This window comes from Equus asinus, chromosome 8 (genome assembly GCF_041296235.1).
Source record: "Equus asinus isolate D_3611 breed Donkey chromosome 8, EquAss-T2T_v2, whole genome shotgun sequence".
Classification (NCBI taxonomy): Eukaryota; Metazoa; Chordata; class Mammalia; order Perissodactyla; family Equidae; genus Equus; species Equus asinus.
Window position 1 is genome coordinate 61,665,867 of NC_091797.1, and position 21,529 is coordinate 61,687,395.

Below are 21,529 nucleotides of genomic sequence, written 5' to 3' on the forward strand. Positions count from 1 at the left end.
GCTGCACCCAGCTTCAGAGACTCCACAGCTTGCTCTCCCCTCCCCATCTACTCTCTGCTCACTTTTCTTTCACAGGGATGACTCTGACCTCACTCCTGCTGTTCCACCTCCTTAGCAGAAACAGGCTTCTTCAGAGCTTCAAGTGACCCTCAAGCCTGAAGGAAGCGTTTGCACCTGGAAATAAGGCGCAGCTCACACCCAGTCCCCACTGCCTTCCCCTCACCACATGTAAGCTTCGTGAACTTCGTGAACGTAGGGTTGCCAGATTTAGCAACCAAAAATACCAGGATGCCCAATTAAATCTGAATTTTAGATAAACAACAAATAAGTTTTTAGTACACCCCAAATATTGCATGGAAAATATTTATACTAAAAATTGTTTGTTGCTTATGTGAAATTCAAATTTAACTGGCATTCTGCATTGTATCTGGCAATCCTGTACCACATAGCTCTTTATTTGGTTTTAGGTCCTATTAATATTTGGGTAGTATCTCCAAAATGTTAAGGATCGCAGTTAAGATATCACCTAATTTATCCTTGGAGTCCAATGATATAAATCTTGTATGAATATTCAGTAAATTAAAATTAAATTGAGAACTGCGCAGTCATTTGACTACTAGAAGTTGCGAGTATAAAATTATTTAAAGTGCACTCCTTATCTTAAACTTCTCTTTAAAAATCAACATATGGAAACCAACATTTGAAAAATACTTTCGGATGCCTTTTTGGTAATTTCAGTCTGCTTCTTAGACTATTTATATGTGCGTGTTTCTCTGGAATAGCTGACAATTTCAGTATAAATAAAACTTTAAAAGAATTCCAAAACTACTCATCACTGATTTTTACAATATATAGGGGAAAATGCGACCACCTTAGTGAACTGAAAGATAAGAGCAAAATTTGCAATATTTCCCTTTAAGAATACCTGGTGGTCAACACAACATCACAGAATGTTTAAAAGCTGCCTTGAGGATGTCGACGCGCAATTTCTCCTGCCAAAGCACCAAGTTGATTCTGGCCCAACACCTCAAGACCAAGTTCCACTTCTCCCTGGCTGCCTCCCGTGCGTACCCAGTACATAACCTTGCTACCTTCTCCAGAAGGAATGAGGCGGATGAAAGTAAGTGATCCGACTGGCCTACGACCACGTTCACCTACAAACACCTTACGTTTCACCCCTCCCTTTACCAGCCACCCCGGAGAGCTCAGACAACAGGAACAGGTCATTCTGGTTACAAGACCACAAGCGGAAAAACCGACAGCAGCATCAGGCAAGAGCCCGGCCTCTGAGACTGAGGAAGGAGAGAAGGTAAGAATGGGGTCATAGGCAAACAGTCCCGTGCTTTCGACTCCCACCCCTGCTTCTCCCTCACCCGGCTGGCCAGGCCACAGCCTCCCCGCAGGGGAGGAGGACCCACGGCCTGGCAGGATCCTCTTACCAGTGTGTGTGAGCATGTGCCTCTGGAGGGAGCTGGCCCAGGGGAAGACCCGGGGGCAGTGAGGACAGTTGATCTTCTGCAGGCAGTTGGCGTAGGAGTTGCGCTTTGCCCTTAGCAGCTTGTCTTCTGGGGGGCTGCCCTGCTCTTCATCACTGGGCCCGTTTTGCTCAGCAGGCGCTCCAGCCACCTCATCCTGAGTGTCGTCCTCCGCGGTCTGCAGAAACGGACTGAACTTGTTGGTGTCTGTAGTAGCCAGCATCTTCTCGATGCTGGCAAACTCCCCACTGGAGTCCAGGTCCATGCCGCCGCCGCTGGCTCGCGGCCGGCTCCTCATCCCCTTCTTCCGGCCCCTCTTCTTTGACAAGCCAGCTGGCCCCTGCTCGGTGGGCGAGGCCGCCTCTGGGCTGTTGGCAGCAGGGGGTGAGTCACTGGATTCTTTTGGACTTGCGGTGTCGGTGGGAGCGGTGGCAGCTTTGGGGATGGTGCCTCCTAAGCTGTCGGAAACTGTGGTGTTACTGCCAGTGCTGGTAGGCCCTGGGTCAGCCACCTTGGTTTTGAGCAAGGTGGGGGCAGAGGACACAGATGAGATGATCTGGGCAATAGAGGCCAGCGGAGGCAGCTCTTCTGTCATAGAGGGCTTTGGCAAGAGCAGGGGGGGCTTGGGGCGCAATGGCCGCAACAAGGCTGGGCTGCTTATGAGGGTAGAGTTGCCCAAGAGTGGAGAACTGTTGACCACGGCTGAGGAGTAGATAGGGACCGCAAGCTGAACAGAGCCCTGCAAGGGCTGAGTGTGGGTTTCCAGGATGGTGGTTGCTGAGGTCCCCACTGCAGGGGCCATGGGTTTATCCAGGACCCCGCTGGGCCCCACGGGCACCGGCAGGGTAGGGCATGGTGGTGGACAGGGTGAGGGCTGCTCCCCACTCCCTGATTCCTGCTCAGGCTTCTTGGCTTCACCAGGAGCAGCTGTATCCTTATCTCCTCTCCTGAAGTTCTTAGGGATGGACAGGTCGATGGGCTCCATGGAGCAGTCATAGGGGGCTGAAGAAGAAGGGCTCAGGAAGGAGGAGGCGTTTTCCTGCTTCACTTGCACCACGGCCAGGCCCTTCTGGGAAAAGTCCAGGGGTTCGTTGAAGTCCACTGCCAAGCTGCTAACGGGCTCCAACTTGACCGAGATGTGGGGAGGCGGAGGCTGGGTGGGGCCCCCGTGAAGAAAGCCATTCTGGGGCTCCAGGAAGGTGGCGAGGGGCTTGCGCTCGCCAAAGGCCCCACTGCCCTCCTCTAACCTCCCTGAGGCCTCGGCAGGCGCTTCCGCAGGGCCCAGGCCTTCAGCCGCTAGGACGTAGCTCTCGATGTCATGCTCGGGCACGTGCAGGTGCTGCTTGAGGATGTGGTGGATGCAGTTGCGCTTGGCCGAGAAGGCGGCGCTGCACTCCTTGCACTCGAAGGGCTTGCGGCCCTTGGGGCAGCCGCCCAGGCCACGGCCGCAGTGCGTGCGCATGTGGATGCGCAGCGCGCGATAGTGCTTCAAGTCGTCGCCGCACAACCGGCACACCGTGTCCGGGGAGCAGAAGGCATCCACCATCTCGGCCGCGCTGCTGGTCACGTACTCAATGTTCTTCTCGATGTCCTTGCGGGTGGCCTTGAGATGCTTTTTGCGCAGGTGCCGCTCGCAGTTGGCCTTGACGGTGAAGGGGTAGTGGCAGATCTTGCAGATGTAGGGCCGCTCACCGCTGTGTGTGCGCAGGTGGCGGATGAGCGCGGCCTTGTCGGCGGCGATGTAGTCGCATATGTTGCACTGGTATGGCGAGATGCCCAGGTGGGAGCGCACGTGTGCACGTAGCACCCCCGAGAAGGCGAACACCTGGTTGCAGAAGCGGCAGGGGTAAAGAACTTTACGCATGGCCGGCGTCTTCTTGCTGCCAGGGCCCGTCATGATGGCCTTAAGGTCTCCCTCCGTTATCTCCTGCTTGATCTTGGCATCCATGCTCAGGGGCAGCAGGGCCTCGATGATGCTGTCCTGCTCCAGCTGCGTCTTCATCTCGGCCTGGCCCGGCAGCTCCACACCTGGCTGCTGCAGGAAGAGCTGCGCAGCCGTGTTTGGCTGGGCCCCGGACTTGGACTGCAGCAGGTGGGCGTTGGAGGCCGCCTCCACGGAGCCTTTGAGGAGCTTCAGGGGTGGTGGGGGGAGGCTGGGGCTGATGCAGCCCGGGGAGGCCTGCTGGGCATTGATGAGAGGCGGGGGTGTGGAGGTGGCTACCACTGTCCGTGGGGCGACCAGGGGCTTTGGCTTGAGAGGGGGCATGTGCTTGAAAATCGCCTGCAGAGGGGTGGCGGGGGCCTTGGAGAGAGGCGGAAGACTGATTTGAGGGGGAGCCGAGGCTGCCATCTTCAGAATCTGCTGGATGTCTGCCAGCTCGATGGCCGACTCCCCAGAGATGGGCTTGACCACAATACTACTGTCTGGCTGGATGATGAAGCCCTTCTGGAAGGGCTGCAGGGACAGATGCTTCATGCTCTCCTTGGTAGCAGGGAGGACCGTGAGAGAACCGCCCAGGGAAGCAGTTTCAAAAGGAGACAGGCTCAGCATGTTGGTGCAGCCGGGGTCCTGAGGTAGCTGACACTTGAGTGTCTGGAGCTGTATTGCTTGGTTGTCATCCGGCAGGGGCTCCTCAGTTGGGGCAGGCCTGACGTCTTTGGTGTGCTGCAGGCCCAGCAAGGCCAGGAAGACCTTCTGGTCCAGGATGTCACCAGGCAGGGTCTTGGCCTGCAACCTTTCCCGTCCCTGGTCCACGGCAACATGGGTCTGCTTGTGTAGGGCAAGCGAGGAGAGCATGGGGAACGCCTTGTCACACGTGTCGCAGACGAAACGGTGCTGCTCGCTGATGCACCTTCGCAGGTTTGTTTCGCACCAGGCCTGCACAGAAGCCAGGTTGGCAAAAGGAAGGGAATAAAGAAGAGGATATAAAAATAATCACTCAGCTGAGATGCGAAAGTCTCTGTTGTACGAGCAGCCGGCCTTTCTCCATATGTAAATAGCTGACTCTTCCCTGCTTGCTAACTCCCAGACTGAATAAGGAAAACCACCAAGCAGCTGAAGAATCATGTTTGCTTGATGAATGACATCGATCCCAAGGGTATCTCAGCAGGGAAGCACTGAAGTATGGTTAAGTAGTAATACCATGAAGGTAGGATTAATCCTCTTTTTAAAAATGGGTGCCTTGCAAAACTAACTGAAGGTGACTATCTGCCATTAGGGGAGATCCAGCTATCTCTGTGATTGTGGGAGAGAGGGCGGGGCCTGGAGAGGGGCACAAGGGAACCCTGGGGGGTTATGTGAGTGTACATATACGGGTGTATACATATGGAATAATTCAATGAACTTGAGGCTTCTGTGCTTGAAGAATTTCACTGTTGATTATCTTCTAGCTTAATTTTTTAAAATTGGAAAAAAAAGTTTCGAAGTAGTTTTAGCAGGTCTTTTATGAGCTGAGAACAAATACAGCTCAGGTTAATAATGACCCAAAACATTTTAAATACAAACAACTACAATATTGGAAATATTTAGCTGTAACACAGATATTAATCAAATATTTGAAAAATACAAATTCAGTTCAGATAGGGCTGGGGTGGAAGTGGTGAACAATTCACAACTTTAAACCCAAATGCCCCAAGAATGGGCAAAAGCACTGATGAGCAAGACTCATGCAAATTAGTATAAAATTCAACACAAAACATAAAAGGTCACCTACCCCTCCCAACTCAACAAGCCAATGAAGACTGAAACGACCAAGTTGAATTTCAATAGAAAAGGTGTTATCAGAAGACAAAACCCAACTGACAACATTTTAAGGGAAGAACAGCTCAGGATGAGGAAGTTTAGTCCAACTACGCAGACCGTGGAGGTGGCTGCAGCTCCTTGGGCCAATCACAATACCTGAGAAATCCGAGGAAACTTCCTGCAGGAGAAGTCGGTGAACCCTAAGTCGTGGAGGCCAGCAGGAATGGAAGGGTTGTTCTGTATGAAAGGCCTTCCCATTGCGTCCCTGGGAAGTTGTTTGTGGACAAGAGCATTGTGGCGTAGCAATCCTCGATGTGTTCGAAAGGTGACGCAGCAAATGTCACATCTAGGAGAAGAAAGGGACAGGATATGAGGCGGCAGACAAGTCAGAGCTTCCACCCATCCATTAGCCTTATTATATTTTATGTTGCTTCATTTCACTTGAGCAAAATAAAAACACTATGACATCAAGAAGCTAGCTTGCTCCTACAACAAAAATTCTCCCTTTAAGACAAATTATATTCTACCAACTTCGAGATAGCCAAGCTTTGCAGACAGCACAGGTGTGTCCAGTAAGAAGCTAGCTGGGAACCTGAAGCCACTGGTGCAGGCCTACTTGTTTTTACCTGAATCACACAATGTGGAGTGATCATTTCCCTCCCTCAGCTCAATGGGCTCTAATCATCAAAAATGTTTAAAAGTCAAAAAGAATGAATTTACACAGCATCTACACCAATCGCATCAACAATCCTGGCATCTGATCAGGACAAAATAATAAATTCTCCAACTGAATTAGTAGCACGTGACAGTGATTATGTGTTCAATTCTGACATTGTTACCATCTATCTGAAAAATAATGGTAGTTCCAAGTACTGAAGGCACACCAAGTGCAAGGCACCCTATAGGGGCACTGTGCACGCCCCTGCAGGCAGCTGGGCATCCTGACCTTCATCTCACAGATGAAACCAGTGAGGCCCCAGGACATCAGGCAACACGGCTGAGGTCACACAGCAGTAAGAAGCAAGGACAAAATGTGAGTCCTTCCACCCTCACCTATCCCAAGCCTGACTCCCTTTTTCAGAAAGACTCCCACAAAGGCAGTCCATCCAAAGGTCATCACTCTTCACTTCAGAGATGACCTCCCACACCTTAAATGTCCTGGGCCACAAAGATGTGTAACAAACACCATTTTATAACGGCGTGTCTCCATTTTCTCCACTTTTCATACCAATATTGTCTTCCAGGTCTTCACTGAGAACAATTTAAAAACCACAGAACCATTATGATATTATTAACATGCCCTAGACTGAATACAGCAGCTACTAGAGTCACTCGTGGCTATTTAAATTGAAATTAATTAAAATTTCCTCAGTCACACTGGCCTCATTTCATGGGCTCAATAGCATCAGGCAGTGCAGAGCTAGCACATTTCCAGGATTGCAGAAAGCTCTATTGGACAGTGCTACGTGGTAGTATCATTCCAAGTATGTACATGTACAAATGCCTCTGACTCTCACAAAACCTCGAAGGTTGGTCCTGTTATTGTTTTACAGAGAAAGAACTTGGGGCACAGAGGGGTGAAGCAACCTGCTCAATTTTACACTGCGTGCACCTTAATGGAAATTTTTTTTTGCTTTGAAATTCTTCTCTGGAAATAAAGAGATAATGAAATCACCCGTGAAGCAGCTGAGCTCATTTTCATCTAGCGTTGAAAGAGGGAAGTGCCAAGTATGTGCAACTCTGCTTTTCTTATCACGCCGTGGCAGGACACAGCAAACATGTTCCTGCCGTCTATCCAGCTTGCCTATCTCCACTGCTAACTCGGCTGCATCTCGCCATCAAGATTCCTGTCATCATTCAATTAAATTTAGAATACTGGGTTCCCACGAGTCGCTCAAAATGCAAAACTCCTTTTGAGGGAATTCTGTTTAAGCTCAGCAACTGTGACAAAGGCTCCGGGAAGGGATGACTTCAGAGAACCCAGAACACCTTCTGGAAGTTCTCACAGCCATAGGCCCAGACAGCACAGCTTCCCTCTCTCCCCATGGCCCTGCTCCCCGGTGATCCCTTGCATGCAGGCCATGTTCTGGGGGGACAGACCCCAAACCACAGAAACCATTCCCTGTCTTAAATACACAGAGGGCTAAGTCACAGGCTACGAGACAGTTCAGCAGGGAAGCAGAATGGTCGCAGCTACTCTTGGTGAGGTTCTTTCTGGCCAGAACACACTCAAGCTCCACACTGCACACGCAGGGTGGGCTGCACCTCATGGAAGCTCTCTTCTGTTCTACTGCCCTGGAAACGGCACTCTTTCTATCACCCTAACTTTAGTCCTCCCAGGCTCAAGTTCAACTGCACTCCACGTGGTCACCAACCCATCACCACACCACTGGTCAGCTGAAAGCTCTGTACTGAACTGAAAGGATGAGAGCAATGTCTGAATCAAGGAAATTTAACACTGACCAGATATTTCATGATATTGAGAAATCACTGTTCATTTTTTAGTTATATCGATAATATTTTGGCTATGCTTTTTTTTTTAAAGACTTTTTCCTTTACAGATCTATAATGAAATATTTATAAATGAAGAGATGAAACCCAACTGGTCATGAGTTGATAATTCCTAAAACTGGGTGATGGGTACACGGGAGTTCATTACACTGTTCTATTTTTGCATATGTTTGAAATGTTTTTTTAATATATTTAAAAGAGAGGAACATCTCATTACAAATGGCTAATGAGAGTGGGCTGACCATTTTGCTTCTTTCTCCAAGTTTCAACAATGTCGGAACCACTATTTGTGGCAGGTGCATGTTGGGGGAGCTTGATTTATAAAAACTCCAGAAGAGAAGCCCCCACAGCCAGTCTTGTGACACAGGCAGTGCGAAGAGGGCATTTCCCCAGTAGAACTACTGGATAGTCAGAGCATCTAGGCAAAGATGGAGGGGCTGGGGTCTGGAGGGAGGCGCCCAGGGCTCAGGAAGCCACCACACATGGGATTTACACACAGGCAGAGCGAGCCACCCAGGGTAAGCTGGGTGGTCAAGCCTATGGCCCATCTGGTTTGGTGCTTTTATGAACACAAGATAATTCAGATTGTCTCCCTTCTCCTCCCTGTGTCCTGTCTGGGCTACGAGCAGGTGAAGTCTGGGGAGTTGTGGGAGATGGAAGCTGGTCAGTGCCTTCCCTGAGAGCTGAGAACAAGAGGAGGTAAGACAGACTAGGACCAGTGCAAAGGCTGTAGAGAGCTATCAGCCAGTAAGCCCTACAGGCATTTTCCACCTGAAGTTGACAATAACTCACTCTTCCCAAATTAATAATTAGCACTGATTACATATATTTTGAGTAGAATATTTGCAGAGTGTTTTAAATTAATTTTTACCAGAGTTGGGCACTGTCTTGGATGCTGGAACACTGCAACACAAACTCATTTCATCCTAACGACCCAGCGAGAGAAACAGCACTAGTAAGAAGCATTCAGTCACACCTGAAGGTGGAGGCCTGTTCCTTGTTCACCTTTCCCCTGTGAAGACAGCAGGGCTTACTGCACCTTGCAGAGAGGGGCTCATTCATCAAAGTCAGGAAATGGAAAGGCTCATAAAAAAAACTTCATGTACACATTAAATGTTTTATTCAACCTAAAACATATACAGTTGACTCTCATTATTCGTGGATTCTATATTTGTGAATTTGCCTACTTGCTAAAATTTATTTGTAAATCCCCAAATCAATACTGGCAGCACATTTGTGGACATGCATAGAAAAGCTGAGTTGCCCTATGCGCATGTTCCCAGCTGAGGTAGAACAAGGCGACCTTCTGCATTCGTTTCAGCTCTCATTGTAAACAAGGGTCCTTTTTGCAGTCTATTTAGTGCCACGTTTCTAACATTTTAGTGCTTATTGCTGGTGATCTCACTGTTTACAATGGCACCCAAGCGTAGTGCTGAAGTGCAGTCTAGAGGACCTAAGTGCAGGAAGGCTGTGGTGTGCCTTAGGGAAGAAATACCTGTGTCAGATAAGCTTTGTTCAGGCAAGAGTTATAATGCTGTTGTCCATGAGTTCAATGTTAATGAGTCTATAGTATTTATTAAATAAGGTGTCTTTAAACAGAAACACATAAAACAAGGTTATGTATTGATTAGTCGATTAACATGTTGTGACCTGAGGCTTGTAGGAACCTAACCTTGTATTTCCTCTAGGAACAATGGTTTAGCATTCACTAGTCCTGTGTTTATGGCGCCTTTAGAGAACACAACTACTGCAAATGACAAGAATCGGCTGGAAATTCATTCACCCATGTTTTCATGAAGGGAGGGCCAAGGACTTATGTGTGAGCTTAGTTCCACTGAATGAATTGCATGTTGTCGTTACTGCATGAATCATATTCATGATACATCTCTGACTTCCAGTTTTAGAGTCTTTATGGTAGAGCAAGAACTCAGATTCTTGCAAACCAAACTAAAGTAGAATCCTAGATTTTTATGATTACGTCTCCCTACTGTTCACAGGTGTTTTGCCTACCATAAATCTGACAGCAAAAAAACTCCCAAAACACTCTATCCAATCTGCACTATAAACAAGTCTGCCCAACTTAGTTTTCAGAGACAATTCTTTTTTTTTTAAACAATATTTCACTGGCTTATATAAAATTTAATTAAATTACAGTAAATGATTACAAATATTACTGACATAAACAGGCTGGGAAGAAATAATACCGACTCTTGGTAGCATGTAAGTCAACTGCAAAAGGTGAGCAGGTGGGCCTGAGAATTGGGCTGCAAACTCTGTGAACTGTACAACAGCTTATAAGTAAACATTTTGGAGCATGTGTCCAGAGACACGTGTGTGTATTATGTATGATACATACTTGCATGCATATATAATATGCCAGGTACATTATAAAATATAAAAATAGAAATGTTTAAAGGGTGAGGTAAGAAAAGTTCTATTATTTTTTTCTTGTACCCCAAAGATCGTTCTGAACACCTTATACCTTTGAGACTACTGCACTAGTGCATAGCCTATTGGCCATGAATATTCAGTGTGAGAGGCATCATAAGCAGTTTTCATCACTTATCTCCTCCTCCATTCTCTCATTCACTTTCAAATCCCTCCTGTTTCTGGCATGTAGGACAGAATTTCACACATGGTAGAACTAACCAGCGCCAGCCACAAGCTCTGTGTCCTCTGGCAGACTTGGAGCAGTGGGGGCACGGGCTCAGGACCAGAGACACTGGGAGGGGGAGTTCAGACTGTGACCTTGGACAACTTCTATCATTTGCATTTCAGTTGCCTGCTATGTCAGATTCCCCAAACATCCTGAGATAAGAATCCCCTCGTGACCTTGTTAAAAAAATCAGTCTTGGGGCCCACTTCAGATCTACTATAATCAGAATAACTACAGGATGGGCCTAGGAATCTGTATATGAACAAGTACACCAGGTGACTCTCTAGTTGAACGAGTTTGGAAAACAAATAATAGTAAAAATTAAGTGAGAGGATCTCAAATCTATACACACCTTAAGCTACAAGTCTGTGGGGGCTCTTTCCCTTTCCTTCCCTAGGCCTCAGCTTTCTTTCTCATCTGTAAGATGGGGATCTTTAGAGCTACGGCGAGTAACAGGTAACAAAATGCTTAGAAAACTGCAAGCTGCTATTCCAAATTTAACCAATGTTTTATATTGCAAGGACAAAAAAATCAGGAATAGTCCATTTCCTGGCAATTACCGCAAACATGAAAATGCAGGAAAAATGGACTTTTAATTTCAAAAGGATGTGTTCTCTCTTTTCACTCTCAACAACTTCACCATAGACTCTACTACTTCTGTTTAATCTTGAGACCCAGTGGGAGAAACGTGTGCTCTTCCTGGCCAGCCCTCTGTTTTACACCACCTGCTTCCTCATCAGCTCCTGCCACTCCCCCTGCAGCCAAAGCTGGGAAGAGAAGCGCAGACCATCCCAGCGCGCAAGCGCACGCAGAGCCTTTTAATAAAGTCCAGATAAGGCCTAGATGCAAAACCTCACACCTCTGTTTTCATAGGATTTCAACCAAGATGCTCCTATTTCACTTCTAAAAAGATAAAGAATGTCATCTCACAAGCAAACTGCCCGAAAGTGGCAGAGAAAAAAATTCTGCTTTGAAACCAGAAGCACATTGTGAGGCTGGTTAAAAGGAAGAAAAAAACACTCCGAAACACTGCCTTCCATTTCACACTCGGCACCTGTTGACAGATCTTCAATAAAACCAGCACCCAGAAACATTTGGATTGGCCTTTGTCAGCAGGAGACCCCCGGGGTAACCAGCCCTCCCAAGGCCTGGGAAGAACGCTTTGCACTTTGTTTCTGAGCAGCTCTTCAAGGACAATGGAGGTCATTGTAAATCTGAGGGCGATGCTGCTAGATGCAGAGCCGGCTGCAGGCACCAATCTTGGGGTATGTGCTAACCTCACTTGGGCTTGTCAGTCTTCATTAAGGCCACAGCCATTGGTTGGGTGGTCCCTGCAACTCTCCCCTCACCCCTGGTTTGGAGGATATCTCAACCCTGCCAGGAACTTATGATTGCAAAATATTGAGATCGAGTGGAACTGTACTTAGAGTTGTAGGAGAGGGGGAGTGACGTAGGGTGATTTCATTTTGCAAGTGATTTTGACGATATGCCAGAGGGAAATTTCACAAATCTGAGAAGCTGCTTTCTGATTTTCTGGCAACAGAGGTGGTCCTATGTTGGAAACTGAGAATAACTTTTCCAAATGGAACCTAACTTTGCTTTCAGTAAGATAAATGCATTTAATGAGAGAAGTATATAAAAGAAGCTAATAGAAGCCTACTACCTCTTCTAAAAACAAAATTTCCTTTTTTTAAAAAAAAAATCACATATTGAAATAGATTAAAGAAAAAAAAATTCATCAGTGGAAAAAATTCCAAAGGCCAATTTAAGTTGAGATTACATATGAAACACTGGGATGAATGCTAACATCAACACTCAGCCCCTCCTCAGCTCACAGAAGGATGATCACTTGCATGTGAACTCAAATCATTTTGCTCACAAAAATAGTGTTTCTGTACCCTGAGGCAGATCACCAGAGCCTATGTGACCCAGAGAACACCTGAATTCCAGCACATGTAGCAAATGCTTCTGTAAGACAGTAAGAAAATTTAATTTGGCATACTGGAGTGGATTGTACCACTCCAGACTCCTGGACATGTGACATCCCAGCCCCTGAACTGTGGATCCTGCAGGCCTGCTTATTCCTGGGGCAGGGGCTCTAGCGGTTCTCTTAGGGGTAGTGGTGAGGGAGGAGCTGTAGATTTGGGGTAAGCAGAGCAGGAGCTCTCAACAGCAGAGGGGAAAAGCAGCTGCCTCCAGCTTATCTCCTCTCCCCTGTCTGCCTCAGCACCATTTGTAATGTCACTGATGGGGTATGGTGAGGTGTGAGCACAGATAGGAGAGGGCTGGGGTGGGGGTCCCCAGGGAGGGAGGGAGATGACTCCTGGAAGCATGCAGTGAGTGAGCCAAGTTTCCACTGTGGCCCCTGGTACACCAAGAAACAGATGACAGGATTGGGGGCTGCAAAGCTGGGGGCCAGAGGGAGGCAGCACGATCAGAGAGCCTTCAACATATACTTTATCCAAGCCCTTCCTGTTCCTTCTTCAGAAATGAAACAAATGAGCCAAATCCCACAGCACACAGGCTCTGGCCTAGAGGTTGGCTGGGCTGGAAAGAGCACATTGCTAACGTAGTCAGAGAAGACCGACTCCCACAACAGTGGCAAACTGCACTGTCCTGAAGCCACAGAGATACCCGACCTGCCAGCCAGTGCTCAACCTCTGCCTCCGACTGCCACAGGCAGAAGGGACGGCAACTGCTAGAAGGAGCCAGCTCTGCTACGTCAAGGAAATACTCCCCTTCCTTAGCTGTGAGTTTGTCCTTTCAAATCTCAGCGGACTTGAATGCAAATGAATGATGTTCTTGTTCATACCCAGATCCATCACTAGTCTTAAAAAAACAAAAGTTAACATTTAAAAAAGTCATTGAATTGAGGACTGACATGAACCACAGCTCGTCGAATGGGCAGGCACCAAGATATCTGTTCTTATATGACAAATATTCTTGTAAGAAGGCACTACATCCTTCTTTCTTATTTATTTTTTTAAAGAAAACGGTGTAATCTGGCCTGGGGTTGAAATGTGGTGTGATAAATGTGCTATTATGGTATGGGCATTCCGTGTAGGGAGGAAGGTACAAGAAAACCTAAATGGAGGCAGCAGTTTTGATGGCTCATAGTAGGCTACCAGCTACTTCTCAGGAATAACTCTCATCATTAAAGCCACCAGCCCTGAAATAAGGAATGTGTAGCTACTGACTGGAGTGGATTTCCCAAATAACCTTCTTGTAGTACCTAAAATGGGAGGGGAGCACGCATACACATCGAAGATTAAGAGTCAAGCCAAGATAAATTTGGAGGCAAATTTATTAGCAATGGGATTTGTAGAAATGGAAAACAAGGCCACCAAAAAGCTTTTCTTTTTTGTTTTTTTTAACTTTGTGCATAAACAATTTTGGGATTAGCTCCTCCCAGTGCTTGCCACACTAATATTGTATTCATCTGGTGATCTTCACCCTCCAGATCAAGATGAAAACCCTGAAGTTAACAAAAAAGCTTAAGAGCAGCCCAAAGAGATATCCCCCTACTCAGGTGCTTTCTCAGGGTACTTTACTTTTACATCATTCCATCAAGTCTACCTTCATGGTAGTTAAGGGACAGGCAGATGACCCCCACTATCAAGAAAGGGTTAAAAAAGCTAAACATATTTTTGAAAGACTGTTTTGGCAAATAGCAAACATCAAGAAATGCATTTCTTTAGAATCTCAGGTTTCCCCAACAATCTAAGGAAAATGATGTGCAGTTCTATTATTTAAAGGTATCAGTCCCTTCAAGTTTCCAACTCTCTGGCTTTCACAGCTGGATTACAAAATTTGGTAAGTAGGACTCAAACCAAATCTAAATAGCCATTCAGTTTCTCAATCTTTACAAAAACAAAACTAGATAAAGGCGGCTCTTTATAACAATGAAGACTAAAGCACAAACTGCTTTCATGTTCTCTGTCAAGTAAACAGTACCAGGGAGAAGCCCAGAATCTGACTCCTTCTCAATTTCATTGGGATGAGATACCCAAAGGATAGCACAAATCTGTAACTGTACATGTTGCAAGGTTTAAAATATCAAAAGGGACGCACATTCTAAATAATAGTATCAGAAGTGTTCATTTCGTGTTCGTTACAGTGGGAGGACTGTGGATTGCCCTCTTGATCCTCATAGCAGTCCTCAAGTCCATTTTCTAGACGGGCAAACTGACCCTCAACTCACTCAAGGCTATGGGGATGCCTGACGGCAGGCTGGGATGGAGCCGGCAGGTGTAACTCCACTCTGCTACATTGCTATGCTGACGGTTCAGAGGACAGTTATTTGCAGGTGGCCCAGCTCCTTCTAAAACCCATGTCACATTCTTAATGCCTGGACACTGGACAGTGGCTCAGCGGGGAGCCTTTCCTACCACTAACACTCCTGAGCTGCCAGCAGGCCAGCCCCTGTCATCAGGATCTGTGAAATACCTTGCTGAGAAAGCTGTAGCTCACCCCGGCTACTTCCTTGAAATACTGAATTTCTTGCTCATTATAGTATTTTAATTGAGAGACTGACATTCCTTTTTCAAAGGGATTTCATGCTTCATTTTTCCTGCTCTGTCTCCAGAGGCAAGAAGGGGTAAGCACAAACAACCTTTCCTCAGAGCCCCACCCGGTTCAGACATTCCTCTCCCCTGTGCCCACCCTCCCCTCCCTCTGCCTCCCTCCCCTCCCAGCCAGAGAACTGACATCCAACAGCTGCACTAATCTCTCCCAGTTGCTGGGAGCAACAGTGCGGCTCTGTGACAGGGGCTGCCCTCCCCACACCCAGGAAGCCACCAGGCTGCACACTGCGTCCCGACCCTGCTCAAACTGTTCAACCAAACCAGCGTGGCGTGAAGCCAGGGCAGGTCTGAGGGACTTCACAACTGGTGGGCTGGGGTGAGCCCAGAAGTCCCAGAGAGGCTTCCTTGGGCCAGAGAGGCTCCCTTGGGCCGAGTGGAGTGGGGGCAGATTTGACAAAGGCACCTCCGACTTCCAGGCCAGCCAGGGGGAAGTGTCCTCCCCTCCACCACCAGGCCCCAGCATCGTTTTGAATCTGCCTCCAACTGGCAGAGCCTCAGACCCCTGGGACACTTAAAGACAAGATGCTGATGAATATTTTGTTATATCCTTTCCTTATTTGTAGGATGACATTTAACAAGTGTAGGACCAATGCTATGTGAATTGTCTTAGTGTCTCCCTGCAGATGATGGGTGTGTGTGTGTGTCGGGGGGGGGGGGGGGGATGTGCAGTGAAGGGAGTTGAACATTCTTTGGAACACTTGAGAATCCAGAAGAAAGAAGGTTCTGGCACCTCTCTACCGCCAGGACAAGGGAGGTTCCTCAGCCCACCCTCCACGCCTGCAGCAGCACTAGCCCTGCCTCACACAGAGTGTGCTGGTCAGAGCCCACTCGGGTTCCCCCATCCAAATTCCTGACACAGATTTAAGGGCATCGCCTTCAAGTTTTTCTTACAGACAACCAAGATCAAAATTCAATCAGACGGAGGAGGGCCTCGACCCTGAGGAAACAGTGAAGCGCCGCCATACTGGAGGTGAACGTGGAGGGAAGCCGTACACCGACGGGGTGAGGATCCCTCTGCCTGGACCACTGGGCCCTGAGTCTACCCCCTTCACTCTGTTTTATAACCACCCTTTCTCTTGTTCTCTGACTGGCCTGAGGGACCCTATCTCCAACATCACGATCTTTTTCTCAAGTCTGGGCAAGTGACTGGCACAAAATGAGTACTTAATCATTCGCTGGATACATTTTAACTGAAATAATTTAAAAATTATTTATTACCTGATCTCCTTTAATCAAGAAGCTGTATTAAGATTATACAATAACTTTTGCCAAATTTCACCCTCAGCAGCAGCCACAGAGCCATGGTGACTGTCCAGCTGTCGCCCCTCCCAGCCTAGCTCTGGTGAGCCTGAGACAATTACTCAGACATGAAACCAGGGGCCTCTGCAGCAAAGTGCTGACTTGGCTCCCACCCCTGCCACAGGTGGGCTTGTCCTAGACCTGCACCTGCGCAGTGGGCAGCTGAGCACTGCAAAGGTGGCTAGTTCACACTGAGATGGGCTGCAATAGTACCACATGCAGGATTGCAAAGACTTCACAGATACACAAGAATGTAAAATATATTGCTGACAATTCTTATAATGATTATATGCTGACATCATGTTTTGGATACAGTGGTATAATCAACAAAGCAAGATCAATTTCACCTGTTTCTTTTTACTTTTTAAAATGTGGCTACTAGAAAATTTTAAATGACATATGTGGCTCACATCCTATTTGTATTGGTCAGCGCTGACCTGGACTTCCCTCTCAGCTAACTTGACTCGTGGCAGTGTACGGCTTGTTACTCTGTTCTATTCTTATAACCAAGTAAGATATCTAACACCCCGAAACACCCTCACACAGGGATGTTGTCCTCTTTGCATCCACCTGCTTGCTGAATACTCTGTCTATCACTTCCAGTTCCAAATGCCAGCTCTCAATAAGCCCAGCACTTCTCCTTGTCTAGGGGGCTGTAAAGACGGGCCAATACACCGCTGGTCACGCCAGGGCGCAAGTAACACCTGACACTAAGAACTAGAATTGCTACAAGTGGCTTCGTGTCCTCCTTTTGCTCTACCCTAACACATCATTAATTTGAAACACAGGAATGGAAGAGAGCGGCCTCAGCGTTTACACAAGTTTGGATTTCCAAAGCTTTTTATTAAGGAACAACAGGCACCTTGCCAGCATTGGGGGTGGGGAGCAAGGGCAGGAGAGAGAAGCCAACAGCTGTTTTGAGTTATAAACTTGCTATCTAAACTGGTAGCATCCCACTGTGGTTCTGCTGCCTCTGGGGTTTGCAAATGGAGTTGGTGTCTCTTTTAGCTCTGGGTTAACAAGCAGTCTCTCCCACCAGCTACTGTCACAGTTCACTGCCCATCTGGGCCCTGCCGGCTCATGCCTGCCCCATGGCCTCCTCTGATAGCAGACTATTATGTGCAACTGCAGAGCAGAGAGGAGAAAAGGGAAATTATGTTCTGTAATCAACTCCTTTTGGTTTCTAGACGCAAGCCCCACCCGACATAGCAACAGCCACTAGACAGGGAATGGCCTGCTTGCCCCCTACAATGGATGTGAAACAGCCTCTTCTTATGGCAACTGCCCGATGCTGTGGGTACAGCATCCTGGGGCTCTAGTGGGATGGAAGCCTGCCAGGAGGGGCTGAGTCTCCGCCAGGCTACAAACTTCTCCAGTAAACCCCTCACCAGACAAAGGGCGTTATTACTGAGTAGGCAAGGAAACCAGCAGAGCTTGAGGTTCCACTTCACAGCCTGTCTGCCCTGTCAGCCTTGGAGTCATGGTGAGTGAATTATCCACCAAATCGTGCAGAACAGGACAACCAGTGTCCAATGCAATTCCCATCTTCATCCGCTCTGAGTAGCCAACCCAGCCTGTCCTTGGAGTAGGTGCTTGTTCAAAAGGCCCCGTTCCAGGAGAACCCACACCCTCGTGCAGGCCAGCATTTAAGAAGTGACACTTGATCTTCCTCTATCATTGCCATACACTGTGCTGTGCAGGCTCCAGCTGCCCAGAAATCTCTTGTGAGAGTCAAATTATTTTCCCTGTTGGACAGAATTATCTAGAAGGGGGCAAATGGGTAGTTCCTGAGATGATATCTGATCACAGAATAAAGCATGAAGTGAAATAAAACATATGGAGGAGCTCAGGGACAGGCAGTGCCTTCATTCTTGTACTGCCGGGTCAGACGACTATTTTGGCAGGAATGTTAGCCAGGAGTGGGGGGTCCCACATGCTATTCTGCCTCTGCCCATGACTCGCCACGTGAGGCTCATCTGGTAACTTCACCTCTGTTTGCTCAGGTCCTCGGTCGACAGAGCTATTTCAATATTTACCACCCGCCACAAGCCCACATCCTGGAGATGCTGTGGACGTTAATGAAGCCATGAAGTCAAGTTCCTGAATCTCTCAGAACTACAGGGCCTACAAAAGGAAGCGCCAATGCTTTCTCTCAGTAGACAGAGGAACAGCTATTAAGAGACATAATTGCAGAATTTAAGGCCTGAAAGGGAACAGAGGGATTAACTGGTCCAGCTCTTCCTCAAGGCTCAGATACAGCTGGTCGAGGTCCCATGTGAGCGGAGACAGGACTGGGATCCCAGGGTCCTGACCGCCAGTCCATGCCCACTCCTACACGTTCCTGAGACAGAGGAGTTACATAGACATTTTATAGCACTTCAATTGCTCAGTAGTTTAAACTCTTCATAAATTCTTTTTTTCCCCTCATGGAAAAATGTCAAGTTACTGTGATTAAGGATAATGATATTTGACATGGCTTTCAGTTACCATACAATTAGGCTTTTTCCCCCAACACAAAAGTCTTTAGCTTGCTCAGATCTTTTCACTTCTAAGTCACAACCAAACTCGTGTCCTGAGGAAGGAAACCTGGTCCGTGTATCGATGAGTCAGACGAACAGATGTCCAGATTTCTACACTCCCGAGCTGCCTTCCGAAACCCAAAGCTGCAACCACGCATGTGCTGGCCTCTGCTCAGGGTGAACCTTCAGCTGTGCCCCTCAGGATGTGCTACTTTCAAGTCCACCAGACGCTCCCCTAGGTGCCTTGTTCTCTTCAAAGCCTAAAAACTATGGCAGTAGCATTTGAAAAGTGGGGATTCCATAGGAAAAGGTTTCAAGCCTATCTGTTCACCAAGAGCACAGGACTTTGCGCCTGAGGAAAAAGTTCTCAGAGAAGGTAAAGAAAGAAAGCTGAGCCCTCCCAAGCCCCAACCCTGAATTCTGCTGAAAAGTCAGATTACTATCCACGTTTTCTGCCTGAGAAGGCTGAGGATCAGAAAAACTGGAGCCAGCAAAGACCTAAAATTGAACCTGGACCAGCAGAACAATCACCTATCCCTGGTTTTACTGTGACTGGCTTCACTATAGGTCAAGGGTCTTGCACGAAGTAGAAATTTGTCTTGCCTTTTTTTTTTCTTTTTGTGAGGAAGACTGGCCCTGAGCTAACATCTGTTGCCAATCCTCCCATATTTTATGTGGGATGCTGCCACAGTGTGGCTTGACAAGTGGTGCTAGGTCCACGCCTGGGATCTGAACTTGTGAACCCTGGGCCACCGAAGCGGAGCACGCAAACCTAACCAGTACACCACTGTGCCAGCCCCTCAAAAGGCTTTCTTATGTTTCTGTGCTACCAGCATAATCCAGTCACGCACACCAGATAGGCCCTTCCTGTGCTGACCACACACTGGAGCACAGCTAACCATCATTTGGGTTGCAACACCTTCTGTGAAGAAAATGCGTCTGCTGCCCAAAGACCCCTTGTGATAGGAGACTCCCTGTGCATGGGGGGCTCATGGTGATTGCTCCAGGGGCCTCGCCAGGAGCGAAGGAAGCAGAGTGAAACACAGTGAGCACATCCTGTGGCTACAGCCACCTTCTCTCTGACACTTCTCAGCCTAACTTCTTCTCTACAACACACACCATTCTTAACTGCCTTATTAACGTCATCACACCCAAGTTAAATCATTTCAGCCCAGTTTGGAGTAAGGGAAATAGGATTATGTCAGATGTCAGGAGAAAGAGGAATGAAAAGAGCTTTCCAGGGTAGAGGTATATTCCGCCCTTTCTCCTACCTTAGTGGGTTATCTGAGTGAGTCTCCATGTGGGTCTCCAGTCCATACTTGCAAACAAACTCCTTGAAACATACTGGGCAGTGAAACACTTCATCAGCCTTCTTCTCCAAGTCACCCGATTGCCCATCTTCCACCATCTGAGGGCAAAGAAAAAAGTGAGATTGTGAAAGGGGCCTCCCACATGGGTTTGCTTCAGAAAAGAAGCCAACACTAAATCCAGAGACTATATAAAAGGATTCTCCCTCCTACATATTAAGGATGCTAATGACCACTCTTTCATTCACACAAAAAAATACTCACTGAATGATACCATCCATCCATCCATCTACCCATCCATTCAACAGATATTTATGGAGCAGCAGGTAATGGACAGGCACTGAGAATGAAAGAGTAAGGACAAGAGACTCTTCAACACTTAGGAAGCCTCCATTCTAGCTGGAGAAACAAGCAGGGGAACAATGAGAAAGCTCTTCATGCCATCAGTGGGCTCAGTGAGGGGGCTCCACAGAGGAGGCACACACAGGTACTCTTTTCTGCAGACACCTTACAAAACAGGGTGGGAAAACACAGGAGAAAAGCTTAGGATGGATGTCTGCCAAGTCCCCGAACTGCGAAAATAAAGACTAGAGCTATTTCTGCCAAGAGTCCCGTGGGTAGACACATCTGCGCTGGGAGCAGAGAAGACCTTTTTAGCAGGTGCTGGGTCTTCTTTCTCCGAGTCGGCATCGTGACTCAGTTTCCTTTTGGAGGACAGCCGCCTGCGCTTCAGTGGGGATGGAGGGGCTGCAGCTGTCGCACTGTTAGGGTCTTTCTCATGAATCTTCATATGCCTAGAAAGAACACACACACACAAAATGTGATTTAGCAAAAAACTGAGTTGGCTTATTTCTTCTACATTTCTTATATTTTATTTAGGGGTTGGTACTTAAATTTTCTTTAGTTAAGAGATACGGGGTATAATTTATACAGTGACATCTCTCTTTCTAAAACCGTATAATCTCCTTGAACTCCTCTTAAAGCTCTTGCAAGTGCTATCCAAAAATGTTGCTGTCTGTTGGAAGACATTCATGAACTTCACTGGTGCTAATGAGATGAAAACAAACCATGTGATGACCTGTTCACCTTATTTGGACAAAATGTACTATTTTAAGGACACATAATTCTATGGACTAAAGAACTCCCAGATACTGCTAGTTCAGAAACCAAGTAATCACTCTGTATTTGCCCCCAGAACCCAACGCCCTCCCATCTACCACTACTACGTATTCTCTCTCTTTTGCATGTTGGGGGTCAAACTTGAGAAATGCTGACAGAGCAAATGTCTGGAGTGCTTAAGATCTGAAAGCCATTCCATTTTGTTCATGGTTTTACTTGGATTTATAGATCATGAGAGTAGCTGGGACAACGGAATGAGTAAGTTACATGTTGCAACCCTAATGTCTACAGACGAGGAACACACATATAAGAAAGTAT

The 21,529-nt window shown here is 47.4% G+C and overlaps 1 protein-coding gene across 11 annotated transcripts in view; it reads right to left on the reverse strand.

The window, feature by feature from the left end:
* RREB1 (ras responsive element binding protein 1) overlaps positions 1-21,529 on the reverse strand; it is a 173,847-nt gene that overhangs the window by 16,686 nt on the left and 135,632 nt on the right. For all 11 annotated transcript variants that reach the window (XM_044773291.2, XM_070515647.1, XM_070515643.1 and 8 more), the window contains 4 exons: positions 20,742-20,886; positions 20,057-20,193; positions 5,374-5,563; positions 1,440-4,353 (listed from right to left, as the gene is read on the reverse strand). In XM_044773291.2, the coding sequence (XP_044629226.1) occupies positions 1,440-4,353; positions 5,374-5,563; positions 20,057-20,193; positions 20,742-20,886 (3,386 nt within the window). The remainder of the gene's footprint in view (positions 1-1,439; positions 4,354-5,373; positions 5,564-20,056; positions 20,194-20,741; positions 20,887-21,529) is intronic.